This window comes from Curcuma longa, chromosome 2, assembly GCF_044706935.1.
Source record: "Curcuma longa cultivar G26 ecotype Majalengka, Jawa Barat chromosome 2, ITB_CL_G26_1.1, whole genome shotgun sequence".
In the NCBI taxonomy this organism is placed as follows: domain Eukaryota; kingdom Viridiplantae; phylum Streptophyta; class Magnoliopsida; order Zingiberales; family Zingiberaceae; genus Curcuma; species Curcuma longa.
The window spans coordinates 2,324,285-2,348,146 of NC_133862.1; the positions used below are offsets into that span (position 1 = coordinate 2,324,285).

Genomic DNA, 23,862 nt, shown 5'->3' on the forward strand with positions numbered 1-23,862 from the left:
TGTAATAATAACGGATCAGGTGGCTGAGCTCGGCCCAATAAAGTAGCCCAATTCAGACCACACCCGATAATTGTAGAACCCAAAACCCCAAACCCAAACCCAAACCCAAACTTATCGAACCCGATCCGACAACACTTTTTATCGTCTCCTTCCTCCCTCGCACACCACACATTAAAAATCACACCAAGACGTCGGCCACCACTATGCTCCTCGCCCCTCCTCCTCCTCCTCTGCCGCCGCCGCTCGCCGCCGGCCGCTTTCTATATCCCCGACTCCGTCCACACCTGCACTTCGCTTCTCATGCCTCCATCTCCCCCGCCGCCTCCGCTTCAACCTCGGTCGCCGCTTCTTACGACTCAATTCTCGCCTCCTTCGACTCCCGCCGCTACGACTTCCATCCGCTTCTTGAATTTCTCTCGTCCTCTTCTGTCTCTGCGCCCGTATCCGGAGGCTCAGCCCATGAGGACTCCCCTCCGATCAGCCTCGACCCCCTGGAGCTCCGACTCGCTGAGACTTACCGCGCGGTCCCCGCTTTCCTGTGGCACGCTCTCCTCAAGAACCTCGCCTCTTCTTCCGACACCCTCCCCTCGGCCGCTGCGCTTGTCACTTGGCTCGAGCGACATCGCCTCTGCTTCTCCTCGGACCTCCTCTATTCCATCCTTATCCACGGCCTAGGCCGCCACCGCTGCCTTGACCTCGCCCTCCAGTTCTCCAGCTCCGCCGTGCCGTCGCCTCTAACGCTCAATGCTCTCATTTCCGCCTCTGCCCTTAATGGACGGCCCGGCCAAGCCCTCCAACTGCTCTCCCTCCTCCGCCAACATGGCTTCCTTTCGGATCACCCTAACTACACTCTCATCCTTCAGTCTCTCATACGCTCGCCGGACCCGCCTGACCCCACCCTCATCGAGAACCTTCTATTTGATCTTCTATCCACTTCTCTCGAGCCTGATGCGCGTCTCCTATCGGACTTTGTGACTGCGTTTGCTCATGCTGGTGATCCCGATCGATCTCTTTCATTGCTTGCTGCCACCCAATCTCAGGGACTTACCCCGAAATCATCAGCCGTCGTCGCTCTCCTCTCCGCTCTTGGGGCCAATGGCCGAGTTCCAGAGGCGGAAGCTGTGTTCTTGGAATTCTACTCGTCTGGGCTTAAGCCTAGCACCCGTGCATACAATGCCCTGCTGAAAGGTTATGTAAAGATTGGAGCTTTGAAGGATGCGGAGCTAATTTTTCTAGATATGGAACATTGCGGGGTTTCTCCAAATGAAGGCACGTACAGCCTCCTGATCGATGCATATATGAGTGCTGGTCGTTGGGAGAGTGCTAGGATCTTGATTAAGGAGATGGAAGAAAATGATGTTCGACCCAATTCATACGTGTTCAGTCGGATTCTTGCGAACCTTCGGGATAAAGGGGACTGGCAGAAGTCATTTGCCATTTTAAGGGAGATGAGAAGTAATGGAATCCATCCTGACCGTCATTTCTACAATGTGATGATTGACACTTTTGGCAAGTATAATTGCCTCCATCATGCAATGGATGCTTTTGATAAAATGAGGTTCGATGGGATCAAACCAGATGAAATTACATGGAACACATTGATTGATGCACATTGCAAAGCTGGAAGGTATGATAAGGCAATGTTTCTTTTTGAAAACATGCAGGAGAGTGGGTGCTCACCTTGCACAACAACCTACAACATCATGCTTAATTCATTGGGCGAGCAGGGAAGGTGGGAGGAGTTAAAGGAAATGTTTGAGGGGATGAAAAAACAAGGGTTGTTGCCTAATGTGGTGACATACACTACACTTGTGGATGCATATGGAAAGTCGGGGAGGTTTAAAGAGGCAATTGAGTGCTTGGAGGCCATGAAAGCTGGTGGAATGAAGCCATCTCCTACTATGTATCATGCATTAGTGAATGCCTATGCACAGAGGGTATGCCGGTCTCAATAGCTTTCCTAGCCACTTCACTCTTTTTGCTGTATGAGTAATTAAATAGATAACCCTTCTTGTAAAGGATACATTACATATTTCTAGACTATGATTAGTAGGATAAGTTCTTACCATGCATCAACAGAAATATATGGAGTAATTGCTATGCAGATTCCTGTTTGGTATAATTAAAGTGATTTAAGAGATCTGAATGTTACTAAGGATACAACCTTACATAGTTTCAATGAAGGATAATATCCATGTAACTAACTCCACTAATTGGGATTCATGTATTGTTGTATGGGCATGGGAATCTTGCATGGTTCAATCATGATTTTGTTCTTACTTTACTGTTTATGATACATCAGTCAGTATCTGTAACTTGTAAATTACTGGTTTTTACATTTTAGATTAAATGGTTCGTTCATATCCATTTTAACCTCTATGTGATAGTTAAGAATCATGCATGCCATCCACTTGATACATCAAATGATCACTAGTAGTTACTGTTGCCTGATAAGTATGAAGCATGGTATTTGTTAATGTGAAACATCCTTCTCTTTGTACAATCTGTTTCTTGATAACTGGATGTATGAAAAACATTAGTCTCCTTTTTCTGAACCTTCTCTTTCATACAAGAATGATCCAATAGTTTGCTTGTAATTTTGAGAAACTGTATGATTTATTTTTTACTAGGCTGTAAAAGTAAACTTGATACCATGTAACATGCGAAACCAAAGTTCAGTATCAAACTTCTGTTTCCTTGGTTCTCGTTTCATGTTTGTATCTAAATTTTAAGCCCAAGTTGATCTAACTTGCTCCTTTCTTTTTCGTTCTAGAATGCAGGAGTTGCAAAATTTTATTTAATGTAATGTAGCCGCTTACACTGTACCTCTCTTTTTCACTTTCAAATTTTTGAGTTACCCTCACTTAGTCCTCATTGGTGGAGTTCATTTTTAATCTGCTAGAATATGTTGTATGATTTGACAATGTTAAGTTGAGAGCGGTTGACATAAAAGAAAACAAACAATGAAAAAGAATACACATTCAGGTTCTTGACAATGCTGATAGAAGGAGCCATGACCTTTAACAAAACTATGGGTTACTTGTGGATAACTTTTTACCTTCTGTAAAATGCACTAATGCATAGCATGTGATCCAATGCAATAATTGTGCTTTTATATTCTCTGAGTTAACTTCCATTTAAATAATTGATGTATCTTCAATGTCTTTTTCAGGGTCTATCTGAACAAGCTATAACTGCATTCAAGGTCATGAGAGCAGATGGCATAAGACCTAGTGTTCTAGTCCTTAACTCATTAATCAATGCATTTGGTGAGGACCGAAGGGTTAATGAAGCTTTCTCTGTGCTTGAATTCATGAAGGAAAGTGTGAGTTCTCAGATATTTTTTCATCTGTCTTTTTAACTCATGCACTTCCAGAATCCCCAAGGAATTCACATACTGTGCACTAAAACCTGCATATTTAACATTTCTTTTTTTCTGTTTAGGATTTGAAGCCAGATGTTGTGACATATACAACTCTCATGAAGACTTTGATCCGTGTTGAGAAGTTTGATATGGTAAAACTTTCTTTGTTGATTTAGTCAATACATGAAATTGAAATGCTCCTATATTCTCTGTGTGTATCTACATAGTGGCATATACAAGTCTCATGAAGTCTTTGATCTGTGTTAAGTAGTTTGATATGGTAAGAGTTTCGTTATTGATTTAGTCAATAAATGAAATTGGAATTCTCCTATACTGTGTGTCTGTGTATAATGGACAATTAATACCATCTGGTTGTATAACTTATAATTTACTGCTTGTTATTGAGAAATGACTGCTTCCACTGGTCAGTGAAGTCAATGAAGCTAACAGGTGCTATCTCTTGTTGCTCATATGTTATGGAAGGAAGCTTATGAGCTCTATCGATACTGGAGAAAATTAAAATGGATAGTGAATTTCAAATACATCTGTCACCTGATATCGAAGTGTTAAAGTTAGCTGTTACTTCATTAGACAGTAGATCTTATGCACCAGAAACGGAAGTTGTGCAATAGTAATGTAGAACTAGTTTTAATGGTAAGGATCAGTGAAGTTTCTTTTATTCATTCAAGAAGTGCATGGATTGTGATAAGTCTCATCAAAATCATCCTACACTATCAAACTGTTGTTTGCTGGCATACAGTTATTTCTACAGCCAATTTAGCATCAGTACTATGCTCACTTATCTCTGAAGTATGCTGTTGCTGCTGGAAGCATTAAGAACTTTAGGTGTTTTAGATAGAAACATTTTGTTTGTTTGAGGCAAAAATAAGTTAGCATCTTGAATAATAACCATAGAGGATTGGATGACCTGGATAGGGGAGGTGTCATAATCAAGAATATTTCTCTTGCACAAATGCAAACTCACAAAGAGATTAGTAACAAAAAGCTTAACCTATATGATATGTGATTATATATGAGAGAGACAAGCAAACAGAAATAATAGATTTAGACACACAGGAACAATACTAGAAAGTGGTTTGGAACAACTGTTCCTACTCTATTGCTAGTTGCATATTATGCAATACTCCCGGATGAAAAATCCACTAAAATCTCCTTTAATGAGGCATTAGAGTAAACTTCTACAAGTCGGGCTACTTGTTCAACAAGTCCTCATCTCAAGATATCCTCTAGAATGATCTGAGCAAGTCTTCTTCACTAGATACTCTCTAGCAATGATTTGAACAATGATTCTAGATACTTTCTAGAAACTCTCAAGCCCTCGAGTCTAGATACCCTCTAGAAACTATCCAAGCATACCGTCATCATTAGGTACCTCAAGTAATGATGTCCAAGATTTTTCTAGATTCCGTCAGGAAACAATCTTAATCTCCAAGGATATGGAAATAAAAGCAAGAGGGTAAAAACACTTCTATTCTTACCCTAGACATAAAACTCAAGCACTAGGTGAAGGAAGTGCTATTAAAGAGAGTGTTTGATCAAAGGTTTAAGCCTTGAATCATAGTTCCAAGCCCTTTGGTTGTAGTTGACACTCAAGTAGGAATATGAGAGTTTAGAGAGTGTCTTTTTTGAGTGTTCTAGTGTTAAATGACATCACAAAACATTTTATATTGTGGTTCAAGTGGTCACTTAAAGTATCCTGGAAACTAGAGTTAGGTCAACCCAGCCAAATACTAGGTTGACCTTGTTTAAGCTTTTATGGCTATTCAAATCCAACATTTCAGTTAAGGTTTCCCTAAAAACATCTAGGTCGCCTTAGCCTAACTTAAGTTGACCTACTATAAGGCTTGGTCAACATACCTTTAAACAGAAAGTTAGCTTCCCATTATTTGCCTACCTAGGTCCACCTAGCAAGAGCCTACATCGACCTAGTAAAAGAGTAGGCCGTCCTATCTTCAAATACAAGTTATGGCTTCTAGATTTGCCTACCTAGATCAACCTAGGAAAGGCCTAGATCAACCTACCTTGAAATAGAACGTCTAGCTTCTGAAATTTGCCATCTAAGGCAACCTAACTGCTTATGTTGCTCTACCTTCAACCTGAAGGTTTAGCAATGTTGATGTCTTGTCTAGGTTACCCCTATAGCCTATAGGACACCCTAGAACCCTTAGACACAATGGTAAAGCTACCTAATTTCTTCTAGGCCACCTTTCCACAGCATTGCATTGTTCATGTCCCAAAGAAGGTCTAGCTTCTAGAATTTTCCTACCTAGTCAACCTACAAAAGGTCTAGGTGGACTTACCTTGAAACAGAAGATCTGGCTTCCATAATCTGTCATCTAAGTCAACCTGCTAACTAGCTAGGTCACCCTACATTCAACCAGAAGGTTTGGTTCTGTTGATAGCTTGTCTAGGTTTCCCCTAACAAGTTGTAGGTTGTTCTAGAACCCTAAGACACATTGCTAATGCTACCTAAATGCTTCTAGATCGCCTTTCCACTTAGCATTACATTGTTCAAGTCCCAAACTGATGGAATTTGACCTAAACACATTGCCGAATAGAATAGCTTTGTAGGTAACTACTTAGCTAGACACTATTATTTATCTGTACAAGAAACTACCTGAAAACAAATTTAACATGATACAATTATATTGTATTGGCCTGTGGATGAGCTTTAAGCTTGATGTCTTCCTTGATGTAGAAGCTATGCATTGCTAAACACATTCCTTTGGCACTTTAATCAAGTTTTCATATTAATCTTATGGACTTAAACGTTAGACCAAAACCATTAGTCCAAAATTGTTTTAACGTAAACATAAACGTCAAAACATTAACACTAATCACAAGGAGAGGAGACATAAATTCCTAACAACACCATATACAAGTGCAGCTGTTGTACGCTAAAATAAAGTGTTTTGAGGTAAATTATCTGCCTGAGGGCTGAATCATATCTATGGCATTGTTGTATTGATAATTTTACTATCTTTCAGCTTCTGAATCTAGCTATCCAAAGATGCCCAAAATTATGATCCATTAAGCATATGATATTAATAGATCAATTATCCTCTTCTTTTTATATGATCCACAGTCACTATTTCAAAATTATTTTTTGATACTTCTGTTTCTGGAAATCCACAGAGATACTTGTTCCTTAATTGTTTAAACTGCTTTTCCATCCATTATTATTGGCAGGTTCCATCTGTCTATGAAGAAATGATTTCTTCTGGGTGCATACCTGATAGAAAAGCTAGAGCAATGCTGCGGTCAGCTCTACGTTACATGAAACAAATTTACATGCAGTAGAATGTTCAGCACATGCAATCTAGTTGACAATTCACATGGGCCTAATTGCAGGTTATCTCCTTAAGTTATCTTGAAGGTTAGTGCATGAATCCAATCTGATTTATTTGTGCATTATTAATATGCTCGTATAAAACTGCTCTGTAGTGTTCGTTGCATTGAGTCTATTCACTTAACATCGGGACCAGTGCTGTTTCTTTTCCATGATGTTGTCATAACAAGTGTCTTCTTTTCGTTTATTTCTCATTTTCTGGTAGTATGCTACTTGTGTAATTAGCGTGTACATTCAGAGCAATGAGTTCATCTGTTGTTTGACAAGCTGACAACGTTTGTGTATTCCCAAACAAATAAGGAAAGACAACTATTATAGCCAATTACACTCATCCTCAAGGATGGAAGCTTGATAAAATGAAATGGCTGTTGAGGCTTTTGATTGAATGAAAAGCTACAAGTAGATTATGAGTCACTATATCGATGATACAAAGTTTATAAGATTTTTGTATCGTAAGTTATCGATGGGGTACTAACAAATAACAAATGGAAAAGTTACTATAGCAAGGATGAGAACACTATAACCTTGCTAGGAAAGCTACAACCACCACATTAAGTTCATGAATAGCTGTCAAGGTGATTGATGACTGTTTAACTCTTTTAACTCTATCTGTATTGTTGCCAGCAAATATTCTTATGGAGCCTGCAGATCAACAATACTGTGAGAAAAATAACTAGAAGATTAGTTTTTAGAATAAAAGAAATAAGTAGTCATTTCCAAACCATGGTTATAACAGTCACAAAAATACACAGCATATTTTCTTTGATTAAGAGCCAACTCATTTGGCCTTGTAAAAAATTGTCTTTTTTGTAATGGTTTGATAAACAGGAATTAAAAATAGGAAATCTTGGTGCTTTTATGTTTCCTGTTAAAACTTACACAACTTGTAGATAAAAGGCTACTCTGTTCGTTTCCAGTTTCTTAAGATTTTTTCTGAGTATGTTATAATGTGTAATTTTCACTTTTATTCCTAAGAAACTTAAAACAACATCAGGCAGTTGAATGATGCAGAAACTCAAAACAAAACTCATTTAGAGATTTTTTTCAGATTGTTTCATTGTATTTACATCTATCCTGCTATATTCATATCTAAGATGATGAGGTTGGATACTGATTATTGTAATATTATTCTTCTAGTTTTACCTGTAGGTTTTTTGATATGGGAAACTCTACTGCAAAACTGTGGAACCTACTGTAACAATTCTTGCTTGAGCAGCAAGGCTGACTGCAATACGTTGAACGAGTCATTTATTTCATATTTCTGGCACCACAACAGAACAACCAAAGAAGCACAGATTTGGAAGGTTAGTTGCATGGAACAACCTAACTAGTGTGCATTGTGTATACGTTCCTATACACTTGCCAATTTATGAATGTCACACTAACATATTATGAATACTGTATTCATTTTGTTGAGCTGTTCAAGAGTGAGCATTTTCAGATCTTGCTCATCTATCTGTAAAACATGGATAAGTGTAAATCGGTTTCTCTGTAAAGATAAATTTGACTCAATTGATTGTGTAATATGGGAATAAAAGACTCATATTTGGTCTGTTAATTGTTACCCTGACTGCAATATGGACATTTTGGTGCATATTATATCAAAGAACTCTATATCAATTAATCATCCCTTAATTACCTTCTCCAGAACTTGAGATGGCCATTTACTGTAAACCTCTGCTAGTGATCTTGCTTAGGTGTACTACATATCTCCTTTTTTTTTTTGGTTTTCATGTGCCTAAAGATTCTCAGATTGATGTCTAACTCTTGCTTGTTCACTACCCCTTTTATTTTGACATAACATTGACTTTTGTGTGTTACATGTCTTAATCAAAGATTAGGTGAAAAGCATATTAGAAACCACATGAGGTATATATTTTTCCTGAACATTTCTTCCTAAAAATTAAGGCATGTCCAAATTGCTAAAGTCAACCAACACTTAAAGTTTAGATGGGAGAAAATGACTGTCAAGTAAACAAAGGCCAGCCATTTAACTAATGGGAGAAAATTCTTATTGATTTTCGAAACTCCATGGATACATATGTGAAAGGAAAAAAGTAGTTATTTTGATGTGGGTAAACTGTCTCTATGCTAGAACAAATCTCTATCCAATTTTATTTCTTGATCTTTGCATCTAAAAGTCCTCCACAAGAAAGTGATTTTGAGGATGATTGTTTCAAGCATACTGATGATCTCACTTTTCTCCTATTGGACTTGCTTGTTTGATTTCATTAAAGGCTATATTTAGCTTGAGAAGAAAATCTTGGAGATCTTCAAAATTAGATTTGATGATCAATGTACTACAAATCCAGTTTGATTTAGTTCACAGGGTTTGGATGCACCACGTAAAGCAATAATTTCTGCAGGCCAAGTTCTAGGGTCACATCCTTATCACTCATACTTTTTTTGTTTCTTTTCTCTAAAGAAGCCTAATAATTCCTGAATTAATTGGCACTGCCATGAACTCACGACGTTCTACTACCATATTGCACTGTTCAAGTACAGTGTATAGAAATAGGCTTTCATCAGAGTTGTAGACTCACCTTGCTTCATCAAGTCATCAGTATTGTCCTCAAGTCCCATGTGATAGAATGCTTACAGAATTAGGTTAACTTTCTCTCACCTAGGTAAGGTTTGGCCAGAAGATATGCATAAGCCATGGAGGAAAAGGTTCTGATTTGCCTACCTAAACAGCAACTTGCTTTTTTATGTTTCTCATTTGCCCAAATGAAACTTTTTATGAATAAAAGTTTCAACTAACATCGCTTCTTACTTCACTAATTAATATCAGAAATTGTGCTTCGTTCAGAAACATGGTGATTATTATACCTTTCCCCTTTGGAAGCTGCTGAAATCTTACGTGCACATGTTAAGTCTTACTAGAGCAGTTGAAATCTTGCACACTGTAGTTTTGGATTCTTTTTGTTGACCTCAACTAATTCTGTCTCTTGCACATATAGTGTAGCCATATCTTCTATGAATTGGTGATGCTCTAATCAAAGTCATATTAATGATCCAACTAATACTGTATCGTTGTCATGGTCACCTTTGATTATGATGATCTATACTAAAATCCAAGCTACTTCAAGTTGAACTAATAAGAGTGAGGTTTGGTCTGTGCCAAATAGGTTTTGTTTGATGCTTGTTGGCTTGCATTTAGCATAGGGTGGATATGCGGCGCTAAGCTGCATATATTAAGTGTCTCAATCTGAATACTTACTAATTTACTATTTCTTAGAAATCCCAAGATCTAAAGGCTGGTGAACAACCTTGCTTGCCAATGACGCAGATAAACATATGGTTTAACAAAGCTCTTTTATATTTCTAGATGTAAATTAGCGAATATATCTTGTGTGCTAATACATAGATTTTCTAATGTTATCAAATCCTATTAACTACTGAACATTCCTGAATGGCCAAGGGAGGAATCTTCAGCAGTTTTTGCTCACGAATGTTCCTTTTTCATGACTATCAAAATATGTTAGTGTAAAGAAATCTTATACTTCAAGACTGCATCAAAATTCTTCATCCAACCCAAGTGGTCAACTTCAAACCAGGTGCTAATCTTTTCTACTATGCGTAATGTTCACTCTATTAAAGATCCTTGTTATATCTTAATATTATTTTGCTTAATTTCTTTATGGAGATCTCCATTCCGTAGGCGCGGCTGCACAAGTTGTTATACTTATTTTTCTTGGTGGGGTTTGATTATTCCAGTGAGCTTTTTTTTTCCTTCTTTCATTAGCTTAAAGTGCCAATAATTGCAGCTTTAGCAAAGCTGTCGGATTTCTTTGTCAAGAATATTTTTCTGTTTCATTATTCCGAGGGCCCATTCATGAAAATGAATCGACCTTAAATTAATTCCTACGCTCTCTCTCTCTCTCTCTCTCACACACACACACAGCTTGTAATCTACCTTTTATATTATGATGCTTTGGAATGTTCAGGTAGTGGCTAGTTCAAATCTACCTTTTTATATTATGCTGCTTTGGATTGTTTAACGTAGTGGCATTTTTTTGTTTTTGTTTTTCTCTCTTCATCATCATCAACTCAAGAAATCCCACAAGTTCAAGCTTTTTTGGGCTATATATTTGTTGTTTTTTTTTTATAATCAGGTATTTAATTTTGGAGAGTTGATTCATTTTAGGATGGCATCAAATAAATACAAAAAATATAATGGTGCTTAACGTGACAATTCAATATCACTAATAGTTTAATTATTATAGATATGTCTGAATTTAATCCTGATTATTTAGGAATATATCCTATCTTTTAACACCTCATCAAGTCTCGGGGCAAATATATTTGGGTGAGGAGTTGATTGGGGTGAGAAATAAGATGGATTTTTTAAAAAAAAAGAAATCATACTTTTTACTGTTTAGAGGACAGGAAATTAGATGAATGAGATAGCCCATCCACCATTTTAGTTCCGTCCAAATCAGGACAAAATCAATTCAGTCTTCTTCAAACAACATTATCCATGCTTTTTGCAAAAATATACTTATTCAGGGCTATAAATGAATAAATGAATCAAATATTCAAGGTTATAAATGAATTAAATATTCATAGAGCAAATTTAATTTGATTTGATAAAAATTTATTTATGTTCATTTAATATATATAAAATTAATTAAATAAATAAATTTAAATAATTCATTAAATTAGATGAATAAATTTGAAGATATGTATTTAACTTCTTGATAAATAAAGATTGTGAATTATTTGTGAACAATGTCCATAAATAAAGTAAAAATAAATTTATTATCAAATTTTTAAATAAATAAAGAAGCTTTTAAATAAAATAGAATAAAATAAGTTTGTAATATTAAGCTCACTAACCCATCAAATAAATTTAAAAAATTAAAAGTCCAAACAGTTAAAAGAAGCTTAATTAAGAATTTCATAATATTTAAATGAATTAAGCTTAAGCTAAAAAAATAAAGCTAAGTTTGAATAATTATTTTAATGGTTAATCCATTTTAGACTTGACTTAGTTATGCTTGACTAGTTTATCAAATAAATTTGAACAATATAAAACTTTGAGTTGACGTTTATATTCTTATATCTATTTGTGACTTAAAAATGCTAGCCACCCTCGCGAGGGTTGCCATTCTCAAATCTCAACATTGAATTTTTTTTAGCATTATATTGGCAAAACCAATCGAATTGAGCGAATCGATTGAGTCAGGTTGACAAATTTAGTTGAACACTATGGTGGATTAGATGAGTCGAGTACGTCGGATGGAATAGATGGATTGTCAGGTAGAACAATTAGGAAAGTAAATTGAGTTAGATTGGTCAATCTGATTGAGCAGCTAGATAGCTTGAATGAGTCGATCCAATTGAGCATGTCGGACAATCCATTTGATCCTTGTAAGCTAGATAATCCAAGTAGGCAGGCAAATCAGATGGGTTGATCCAATCAACAAGTCAAGTAGGTTGGTCCAACTAGAGGACCAAGTGGTTCAATAGATAGATCGAGTTGGACGAGTGACTTAGGCTGGATCGAGCTAGGTAGGACGAGTTGAACGGATAGGTCTAGTGGGTTGGGTAGAGCAAGCCGAATTTGTCGTTGGCTCAGAGCTTATATTCATCCAACATAATGAAAAGAAAAAGAATGAATTGTTGGATTTTTATCTGTTTGGTAGACTTATATGTTATTTGTGACATGCAGATATGTGTCATTAAAAAAATCAAACTTATTAAGTGATCTAATTAATTATAGAGGGTTGAGTTATTGGATATGAAGGTTTATATGTAGAACCCGCTAACCCAAACTATTATCATTAATGGGCTGATAACATATTAGGTTATATATATAAGCATGATCCCCATTGGATTAGAGATTCTAACAAATCTTTTTGCTCCCCCATCGTCGGAGAGATTATGACGCCATCACCATAATTCCTCTAGAAGACTAACCCCTTGCTCTCTCTCTTCTTCCGTAGGATTCTCGGATACGTGGATGGCACAAAAGGACGATGACTTTTCCGTTGCCATCAGGTTCATTATCTCCCTTTTGGATTTATTTTTTGCTATAGATTTCGACGTAACTAGATCTCTTGTTATTTTATTTTTCTTTATATGAGTTCATACATATTTTAGAATTCATGTGATTAAGAAAATAATTACAAATGGTATCAGAGTCATGACTTTTTTGTCATTTTCTATAACAAAAAGTTAAGAATTTTTGACGATTTCATTATTTTTATGCTAGATTTGATTTTTCCAGTGCAAAATAATTTTTATTTGTTGAAAAACTTGATTCTATAGAAATACAGTTAGGGGTTTTTTGATGATTTCATTATTTTTATGCTAGATTCGATTTTTCTAGCGTAAAATAATTTTTGTTTGTTGGATAACTTGATTCTATAGAAATAAACTTTTGATGATTTCATTATTTTTATGCTAGATTCAATTTTCCTAGTGCAAACAATTTTTATTTGTCTGAAAACTTGATTCTACAGAAATGAAGTTAGGGTTTTTCAATGATTTCATTATTTTTTATGCTAGATTCGATTTTTTTATCATAAAATAATTTTTGTTTGTCAGAAAATTTGATTCTATAATAATAAAGTTAGAGTTTTCATCGATTTGGTTGTTTCTATGCTAGATTTGATTTTCCTAACACAAAATAAATTTGATTCTATAGAAATACAGTTAGGGGTTTTTTGATGATTTCATTATTTTTATGCTAGATTCGATTTTTCTAGCGTAAAATAATTTTTGTTTGTTGGATAACTTGATTCTATAGAAATAAACTTTTGATGATTTCATTATTTTTATGCTAGATTCAATTTTCCTAGTGCAAACAATTTTTATTTGTCTGAAAACTTGATTCTACAGAAATGAAGTTAGGGTTTTTCAATGATTTCATTATTTTTTATGCTAGATTCGATTTTTTTATCATAAAATAATTTTTGTTTGTCAGAAAATTTGATTCTATAATAATAAAGTTAGAGTTTTCATCGATTTGGTTGTTTCTATGCTAGATTTGATTTTCCTAACACAAAATAATTTTTATTTGTTGAACATCTTGAAAAGAAATTCTAGGATAGCGATGTTTTCAAGTTTTTCATGTCTTTTCATGAAGAACATAAAGAATGGCAGTAACCGCCATCCTTTTTTCGGAGAAAATCATCGTTTTAAATCGGATTAAGGTTAGGATTTTAAACCGTTATTTCTCCATCGCTTGAGTTTTCACTTAGGACCAGGAATCATTAGTGGAGTAGATTACTTTTATCTGATTTGGTTTTCTAAGATTTTTCTTGAGTCTATCTATATACGTGCTACTAAATTAAACTATTGTGTCGACCCAAAGGAAGACACCTTAGGTAGGTTTAGTGCACTTATGTCGGTAGACGTATATCTATGCTAAAAGTAATTGACTCAAAGAAAAACTATTTTTAGGTCAGAATATGTTACTAGATCAAACTTTACCCATTGGAAAGAATATGTTATTATGTTTCTTGAGTTGCATGAACTTGGACTATGCATTGAAACACGATGGCCCACACCCCTGACCAGTGCTAGTACTATAAGGCAGAGGATTGACTTTGATAAGTGGGAGCCATTGAATTGCATGAGTCTAAGCATCATGAAGCTCTCAATTCCAGAACTACTAAGGGCTCAATAACTGAAGAGGAGGATGCAAGATTTTTTCTAAAGCAATTAGCAGACCGATTCATGTCAAACGAAAAGGTTAAGACAACCATACTTCTATTGAAGTTGATGTCCATGCGGTATAATGGAAAGGGTAACATACGTGAATACATTATGAAGATATCTAATCTCGTCACAAGACTAAAGACACTGCAACTCAAATGAAGGATAATATGTTAGTGCATTTTGTCTTGATGTGTCACCTGCATAGTTCACTCTATTTAAGATATCTTATAATACTCAAAAGGATCAATAGATATTAAATGAGTTTATTGCTCAATGTGTGTAAGAGGAGGAGAGACTGAAGCGAGACACATCTGAAAGTGTTCCATTTCACATCCACTCATCAAGGTTCGAGTAGCAAAAGAAAGAGGACTAACAATAAAAGCAAAGGTAAATAAATTGCAGAATCTGGGGTTCATGGGCATAAAGAGTAAAAGAAGCAAGATAAGGGCTTACTTGTTTCTTCTGCAAAAATAAGGATTCACATGAAGAAGGATTGCCCCAAATACACCAACTAGTGTGCTAAGAAAGGTAAACTTCTTAACTTTGTCAGTTCAGAAGTTAACTTAGCAATTACACCTAATGACACTTGGTGGATACATATCGGTACTATTACTAACATAAGTGTCACTATGTAGATTGTCTCAGGAGTTGACAACTCTACTTGATGGTAAAAAATACATTTATTTGGGGATGACAAGAAGGCTAAAATAAAGTCTATAAGTGTTTTTAGGCTTTATTTAAGAATCAATATTTTTTTGAATTTGGATAATATATTCTATGTACTATCTTTTAGACGGAACTTAATTTTTATTTCTTGTTTAAACAAATCTAGTTATTCTTATTCATTTAAAAATAAAATTTTTAGTATTTTCCTAAATTTAGTGTTAGTTGGCAATGGTTCCTTGATTGATAAGATGTATAAATTAAACATCTTAACTCCTACTAATGACAATAAATTATGTATAGCATAGGTACAAAACGCAATTTGACCTATGAGAATTCCTCCATGTTGTGGCATAGACATTTAAGACATATTTTCAAACAACGTCTAGAGAGATTAATGTCACATGGACTTCTTGATTCCCTCGATAAGTCAAACTTTGATGTCTGCATTGTGTGTGTTAAGTGGAAGACGACTGACAAAAGAAATCAAGGTGCAAGCCAATGTAGTAATATCTTGGAACTAATATATATAAATATTTATGGACCATTTTCTAAGGCATTTTAGAATAGACACACATATTTCATTAGTTTCATGATACTCACGATACCACTATTTATATCTTATTCATGAGAAGTTGTAATCCATGTTCAAGATTTTCAAGGTCAAAGTTGAAAATCGACTAGGCAAGAAAATTAAGGCTGTTAGATTCAATCGTGGTTGTGCATATTATGGTCGATATGATGAATCAGGTGAATAGCATCCTAGACCATTTGCAAACTACTTTAAAGAGTCTGGGATCGTTCCTCCATATACGATGTCTAGTACTCTCAATCACAATGGTATAGCTGAGTGACAAAATCGTACCTTAAAAGACATGATGAGAAGTATGATGACTTTCACTTCTCTATTGAAATCTTTGTATGGTGAGGTACTCAAGATTGTTGTTTACCTACTTAATCGAGTAGCTAGCCATACGAGATGTGGACAGGTAGGAAGCCTATCATTAGATATTTATACGTTTGGGATTATCCAACTTAGACTAGGCTTTATAAGCCTAATGAAAAGAAAATGGACTCAAGGATTCTGAGTTGTCATTTTGTGAGATACCTTAATTGATCTAAGGGATATAAATTTTATGATCCCTCAAATATGTCCTTTTTTAGACGAAAAATATCAAATTTATTGAGGATAGTGGGAGTACTAAGATTAAGGACGTATCTTTTGAGGAATTTATTGAGGATAGTGGGAGTACTAAGATTAAGAACGTATCTTTTGAGGAATGTATTGATGATCCTTTTATGGGCACTACATGTGCAATGAGTAGTGGAATGGTCGTCATACCATACGTTATGAATATTGCACATCCTATGGGAGTAGTAGATTAAGATATTCTAATATTATCTCTAATGCAATTGCAAAAATCTTCCACTGAGATTGATATATTGCCTTATATTGATAAACAAATATTTCAACTACCACAACTGCAAGTGACTTTAAGATGATTCATAAGGGAATGGAGACCTACGATTTCTTATAATTATATTTATCTCCAAGAGCATGATTCTGACATTGGGTTGGAAAGTAATCATATGTCTTTCCAAGAAGTCAAACAATACTCTGATCCTGAGAAGTTAATCAAAGTCATGAAGGATGAGTTGAAGTTTATGACAGACAATGATGTTTGAGAACTCATTAAATTATCTAAAGGTACGAAATCTGTTGGTTGCAAATGGATATTTAAAATCAAACGGAATTCGAAAGGCAATGTCGAAAAGTATAAGGCTCGTCTTGTTGCCAAGAGATTCAATTAAAAGGAGGACATTGACTACAAGGAAACTTTCTCGTCTATGTCGATGAAAGACATCCTTAAGGTAATCATGACACTTATAGCTCATTTTGATTTAGAGTTACACCAGATGAACGTAAAGATTGCAATCCTTATTAGTGACATTGATGAGTCTATATATATAATATGTAATCGTAGAACTTTGAGTCTGAGGACTCGAAATACCTAGTATGTAGATTAAAAAAATCATTTATGATTTGAAACATACATCCTGTTAATGGTATCTAAAATTTGATCAGGTGATTATTGCATTTAATTTTAAGTAGAACTTTGTTGATCAATGCATATATGTCAAGTTCAGTAGGAGCAAGTTCATAATACTTGCCTTATAAGTGGATGATATATTATTGGTAAGCAATAATAAATGTCTTCTTCACAAACTAAGTCATTTCTTTCAAGTAATTTTGAAATGAAAGATCTTGGTGAAGCATCTTTTGTCGTAGGCATATAGATATGTTGTGATCGTTTAAGAAGTATTTTTGGACTTGTTGGTGCAATCTTTGCCCCAAGTGCATTGAGTTTCAATGTTTGGCTAAACTATGTTTGAAGTTAGGCAATACTTGTGATCTAACATGTGTGATGCAAGTTTGCAGGAAAGTCCAAGCGTAGTCTTGGCAAAGCAAAAGTCCAAGTGGGTAGTCTTGGCAAAGCAAAAGTCCAAGTGGGTAGTCTTGGCAAAGCAAAAGTCCAAGTGGGTAGTCTTGGCAAAGCAAAAGTCCAAGTGGGTAGTCTTGGCAAGCAAAAGTCCAAGTGGGAAGTCTTGGCAAGCAAAAGTCCAAGTGGGAAGTCTTGGCAAGGAAAAGTCCAAGTGGGAAGTCTTGGCAAGGAAAAGTCCAAGTGGGTAGTCTTGGCAAGGAAAAGTCCAAGTGGGTAGTCTTGGCAAGGACTTGACATGACGAAGCTGATGGAAGCATCTCAAGCTAGTGCAGGGAAGGCATGAGGCTGTGGGAGATGTTTGAAGGCCGAGGTCTAGGTCAAGAGAAGCTGAAATGTGATTTTTCAGCTTCACCAGTCGACTGGCCCTGCCAGCAGTCGACTGCTCATAAATCAGACGCACACAGAAAAATCAGTCGAGCCAGAGGAAGACAGGAGTCGACTGGGCAGTCGACTGGTGTTATGGTGAGTCGACTGTTGCCAGTCGACTGGTCTTGGAACAGTCGACTGTGATTTGAACGTTGCAGAAAATTGGCAAGCATTTAATGCGCTTTAATGCGAGATTTTGTTGCCGATTGAAGGCATCAGTCGACTGGCCCTGCCAGCAGTCGACTGATGTTGCAGAAATTATAAAAGAAGCCTGCACGAGAACAACTCAAGAATTTTCGCTATTCTTTTATTCTTTGTGCTTCTTCTGAGAACTTGTTTGTTCTCCATTCTCTGCTTTCTTCCTCTCCTCCTAAACACTATTTCATATCATTTTTGAGGAGATCAAAAGAGTTGTAAAGGTTTCTCCGCCTTCGAGGTTTTCGAGAAGGAGAAGATTCATAGTGCATCGGGTGTGTGTGTGCGTGTGGATCCTTGGATTAGTCACCTCTGCGGAGGTGGAGACCAAGTAAACAAACCGGGTTAGCGTTGATCTCTTTTTTCTCTTTTATATTTTTGCTTCCGCTAATCTCTGTGCAGAGAAAGAACAAGAAAAATCGAGAAACGCTATTCACCCCCCCTCTAGCGAACCAACCGATCCTAACAAGTGGTATCAGAGCCGGTTACGTTTCGGAGGATCTAACAATCAACCGGAGCAACTCATGGCATTCCAAGAGGGTTACAGCACCGCACGACCACCATACTTCGATGGAAATGATTTCGCCTACTGGAAAGGTAGAATGGAATATTATTTAATGAATGATATTGAAAATTGGTTTAGTATTGTAGATGGGTTCGAGATACCCAAAGACCTTGAGGGAAAAGCTCTTCCTACAAAAGATTGGACGAAAGATGTGTGCAAGAAGGCACAAGCCAACGCCAAAGCTACAACGACCCTTCAATGTGGGTTATCAAAAGAGCAATTGAGCAAGGTCGGACCATTCGATTCGGCCAAAGAACTATGGGAGAAATTGATCGAACTAAACGAGGGATCAACCGAATCGAGACGAGCCAAGAAGGATCTCTTGGTGAGTCAACTACAATCCTTCACGATGAGATCAAATGAGACAGTAAGTCAGATGCATGGGAGATTCAAGGAAATTGTAAATGGACTCCATGTAATCGGTGAAAAGATCGATAACCGCGATCTTGTAAGGTATGTGTTACAAGCCTTTCCCCGAACTACTTTATGGGCATCTATGGTGGATGCATATAAAGTATCAAGGGATCTATCTGTTGTTAAGCTTGATGAATTATTTTGTGAATTTCAACTACACGAACAAGCTAATATGGGCACGCAAGAGAAGGGTATTGCCTTGATTGCAGATAAGGAGAAGAAGAAGAAGAAGAAAGAGAAAGAGGAGTCATCAGAATCTGAGCGAGAATCTTCAGACAGTGATGAAGAGTTAACCTCAAAAGAGATGGCACATTACGTAAAGAAGATGATGGGGAAAACCAAAAGATTTACCAAGAGAAACTTCAAGAAGACATTCACACCATTTCAAGGTAATAGTCAAAGTTCAGGTTTTGGTACTGACGTTACTTGTTATGAGTGCAACAGGAAGGGACATATCAGGCCAAACTGTCCAAACCTGAAGAAAAGTGATGAATCAAAAGACAAGAAGAAAAAGGACAAAAGTAAAAAGAAGGAGGTGATGGTGGCTCAAGCAAAATGGGATGACTCAAGTAGTGAGTCCTCATCCGATGATGAAGAAGCGTGCCACATCACACGACATATGGCACTCATGGCACGAAGAGATGAATCAGACACCTCAAGCGATGAAGCATCATCATCATCAAGCGAAGATGAATCCTCCTCTAGCGAGGATGAGGTATTAGATAGTCATAAACAAAAATTGCTTTTTCGTACCATGAACTATCTTAAGCATGCATTAGAAAAGTCAAAATCTAGAGTTAAGGCATTAAAAGAAGAACTTAGGAAGACTAGAACAATCGCATGTGACCATAGCAACCTAAATGAAGAAAATACAAAACTAAAGGAAGAAAATGCTAAATTAAAGACATGTTTAGAAAAGTTTACATTAGGTTCACAAAAGCTTGATCTAATCTTGAACAGTCAAAGGGCAGTGCTAATGTTAGTGAATCTAGTTTTTGGATACCTAAGAAGGATATTTTTCGTATCATGTAGGTAAACAAAAAGAAGGATGAAGGCATGTGGATTTTGGCCACATAGCGGGGTGTTAAAGCCCAAAATTAAATACATGAAAAAGGGGGAAATAATGAAACACTAAAAATCATAGGAAAAGGAACTATTAAAATGTCACCCACTATAACCATACATAAATGGTAGTAAATATTGCTTGGTAATTGTAGATGACTATTCTAGATATACTTGGGTGTTCTTCATGAAACATAAGGATGATACCCTAGAGATATTCATTGGATTTAGTAAAAGGGTAGAAAATGAAAGGAAACTCAAAATCAACCGGATTAGGAGTGATCACGGTGGAGAGTTTGAAAATTCAAACTTCTCCAAATTTTGTTTAGAAAATGGTTATAAACATGAATTTTCATGTGCTAGGACCCCTCAACAAAATGGAGTTGTTGAGAGGAAAAATAGAGCCTTGCAAGAAGCCGCGAAAATTTGAACCTAAGGCGGATGAGGGAATCCTTGTAGGATACTCATCGACGAGTAGAGGATATAGAATCTACAACAAAAGGACTCAAATTATAGAAGAATCTTCAAACGTTGAATTTGATGAAACTAACAATACCTACCCTAGGAAATCTCAAATTGATGAGGATATACATGCCAAAACCAAAGAAATAACAAAAGAACTTGAAAATCTAGAACTTGAAAGCAATGATCTAGGGATTAGGTCATTGATCTTCTGTAGTATCTCACATGACCTAATCTTTAAATCTTCCTGCATCAGTCGCTCCAGGTTGAAAGAACTCGTCCTCGAGTTTAGAGTAGTGTTAGGTGGTCGCCTAGGAAAAAGATCATCTGACATCAATTTGGCAAAATCTTTTAATAGTTGTTGAACTTTAGGAATCTTCGTCGATCCGCTAACAAACATGACATCGTGGATGCTGCTCTTGTCCATCTTCGCATTCTCCAAGCACTTCTTTCCCTTTCAAATTGCATCTAACGGTGATGACACCAACTTGTTCTTTTTAAGTTTAATGGGATTCGCAATGTCCTTAAACATGATTGTCCAAGGCGACTCTAGTGGACCAAAGAAACACCCCCATAATGATAACCTTAGTGCTGCCATAAAAAAATGACCATTCTGGAGAAACTTCACATATGCTGAAATGACGTTCCTGTGAACTTAAATCTATTGCAAGAGAAGCTCTAAATTGACTATGATAAAAAATGTTAGAGAAATCTATGAAATTGGTATTATTTTCTAGAGCTATGGAGATAGTTTCGACCTAATTAATTGTCCTATAAAGGTTTATGTTAAGATCCGTATCCTGTGAAGTTTGTAGTTGTTCCTTATCCTTTTCAAGTTGATTATCGAAGGTTTGCTTCATGATTGCTTGCTTCCTCAAGTCAATATCTTTCTCGCCATACTTCAAGATATGATGCTCATCTTTCATCACTGCAATCTCCGCACGTTTTTCCTCTGTCTTATCTTTGTTCACCTTTGGCGCTAGTTCAATATCTAGGTTATGTAGATTGTGATAGGGGTCAATGATATTAAAGTCATCCCTCTTCAAACATAGCTTTCCAAGAGGGAGAGCCATAAGATCGAACTTAAACTTTTCATCGATATCATCCATATCAAAATCTTGATGCACATCCATATCACCATCTTCAGTTTGTTGTGCTTCTTCCTGAATTTGAAGATCCACACCAACTTTATCAATAACTTCATCCACTTCATCATCATTTTGAACAAAACTTATACATGGAAGCTCTTTTCCGCCAATGGTGCCTCCATCGAGGGAATTCTTAGTGTTCAAAACCTGCAACACGTAGTCACCATCTTCATTGACAAATTCATCATCATAAAGTACCTTATCATATATTGGATCACCAATTAACTCGGTCTTATTTTCTTCATGTTGAATGAATTGAGATGACGAATCAATGCAAGGTGAGACGATGGAGATTTGGACTTCATCGATAGATGAATCATGCTGCTGATTATCGTCGAACAAAGTGAGCTTCTGGTCTTTGATCGACGCTTCATCCAGGTCTATCTCCTCTTCGTTAGCATCGTCATAAACTAGATCACCAAATATTTTGATCTTGTCATCATCTTCGTCGCCTCCTGTGATCGAACGATTGAGAGAGTAGGACTGATCGTACTCGATATTATTGAGGTCCTCATCTTCATGGCTATCCTCGCTGTTGTAGGAGGAAGGGGGACGTAGAGGCGCTGCAGAGTCAACGTTCTCTTGAAGTTGTAGGTGGTGGGGTAGTTAATCCCAAATCCTTCAATCAACTGGTAAAACTCCTTCGTGTGATCATTAACTGATCTTGCATCCTACCTCAACATCTGATATCGTTGAAGCACAGTCTGAGTATAGCCGAAAGGAAGAAAGTAACTCTTCATCTTCTTTTTCATCTTCTCCCAATCGGTGATCTTGGTCTTGCCTTGTTTCTCTCATGAGTGTCATAGTTGTTTCCACCAAGCGGATGCTCGGCCCTTGAGTCAGATTGCAACCAACTTTACTTTCATCCGATTGGGCACCTCCTTGTAATCAAACATATTTTCTATGTCGTTGAGACAATCAACGAATTCTTCTGCTTGAAAGGTTCCTGATAACTCAGGTAGATCAATTCGAAAATTGAAGTCTACATACCGTTCCTCTCGATTTTGATGCTCTGAGACCTTATTGGGGTGGTGGTAAGGGTTGTCGAAGGTGGATGAGAAATCACAGTCATAGCTCCTTCGATCTTCAAAATTCTGCATCGTCAAACGCTGGGTTAGTTTTGCAACTTGCCTCCGCAAATCCTCAATCTTCACATCTTGAATGGTACGATCACAGTTTTGGGCTTCCTCCATCGGAATTTGATTATTGCGACCGTAACCACCACGATCACGACCTTCCATCGAATCTGATGCGCTCTGATACCAATTGATGCCAGACAGAATAGTGATTATTTCGGAGGTGGAAGATTGGAGGAAAATTAGAGAGAGAACAAGTTCAAGAAATTTGGAAAAACAAGTAGAAGGTCGCGACGGCGCCGCTTCTAGGTTTTTGCCAAAAAAAAAGAAAAATTTTATTAATCAACCAAACTGTCCCCTAAACATCAACTATTAGAGAGAGAACAAGTTTAAGAAAGATTCCTAATAGGAAGAAAAATTTCTTAACAAACTCGAAAAGAAAGATTCCTAATAAAAAGGAAAATTTCTTAACAAACTCGAAAAGAAAGATTCTTAATAAAAAGAAAAATTTCTTAACAAACTCGAAAAGAAAGATTCCTAATAAAAAGAAAAATTTATTAATAAACTCAAAATCCTAAAAACCCTAAATGTACTTAAAAATTCTAAAATAAAAAAATAGAAAATTTTAAAACTAATAGAAATTTTCAAAACCACTCTAAATATATATATATATATATAAACTCTAACTCTAAAAATTATAAAAAATAATAATAAAATGTTTGAATCATCCTGCATCAGTTTAAGAAATTTGGAAAAACCAGTAGAAGGTTGTGACGGCGCCGCTTCTAGGTTTTTGCTAAAAAAAGAAAAATTTTATTAATTAACCAAATTGTCCCCTAAACATCAACCATAAGGTGTTTATATAGACTCAGACTCTAAGAAAAATTCTTAATAAAAAGGAAAATTTCTTAAAAACTCGAAAAGAAAGATTCCTAATAAAAAGAAAAATTTCTTAACAAACTCGAAAAGAAAGATTCTTAATAAAAAAGAAAATTTCTTAACAAA

The 23,862-nt window shown here is 36.3% G+C and overlaps 1 protein-coding gene across 1 annotated transcript; it reads left to right on the plus strand.

Annotated features, from left to right (window-relative positions):
* The first annotated feature begins 203 nt into the window (after positions 1-203).
* Positions 204-8,258, plus strand: LOC141822308 (uncharacterized). Its single transcript, XM_074709752.1, has 5 exons — positions 204-1,937; positions 3,173-3,325; positions 3,445-3,516; positions 6,575-6,761; positions 7,872-8,258. The coding sequence occupies exons 1-4, from the start codon at positions 204-206 to the stop codon at positions 6,683-6,685; spliced, it is 2,070 nt and encodes a 689-aa protein (XP_074565853.1). The 3' UTR covers positions 6,686-6,761; positions 7,872-8,258.
* The last annotated feature ends 15,604 nt before the right edge of the window (positions 8,259-23,862 follow it).

What these genes read in the sequence shown, in the direction of transcription:
- LOC141822308 (XM_074709752.1), top strand. Translation starts at nt 204, where the DNA reads ATGCTCCTCGCCCCTCCTCCTCCTCCTCTGCCGCCGCCGCTCGCCGCC. An exon ending in TGAATGCCTATGCACAGAGG is followed by an intron (nt 1,938 to 3,172) that starts GTATGCCGGTCT and finishes TGTCTTTTTCAG; the next exon opens with GGTCTATCTGAACAAGCTAT. An exon ending in GTGTTGAGAAGTTTGATATG is followed by an intron (nt 3,517 to 6,574) that starts GTAAAACTTTCT and finishes TATTATTGGCAG; the next exon opens with GTTCCATCTGTCTATGAAGA.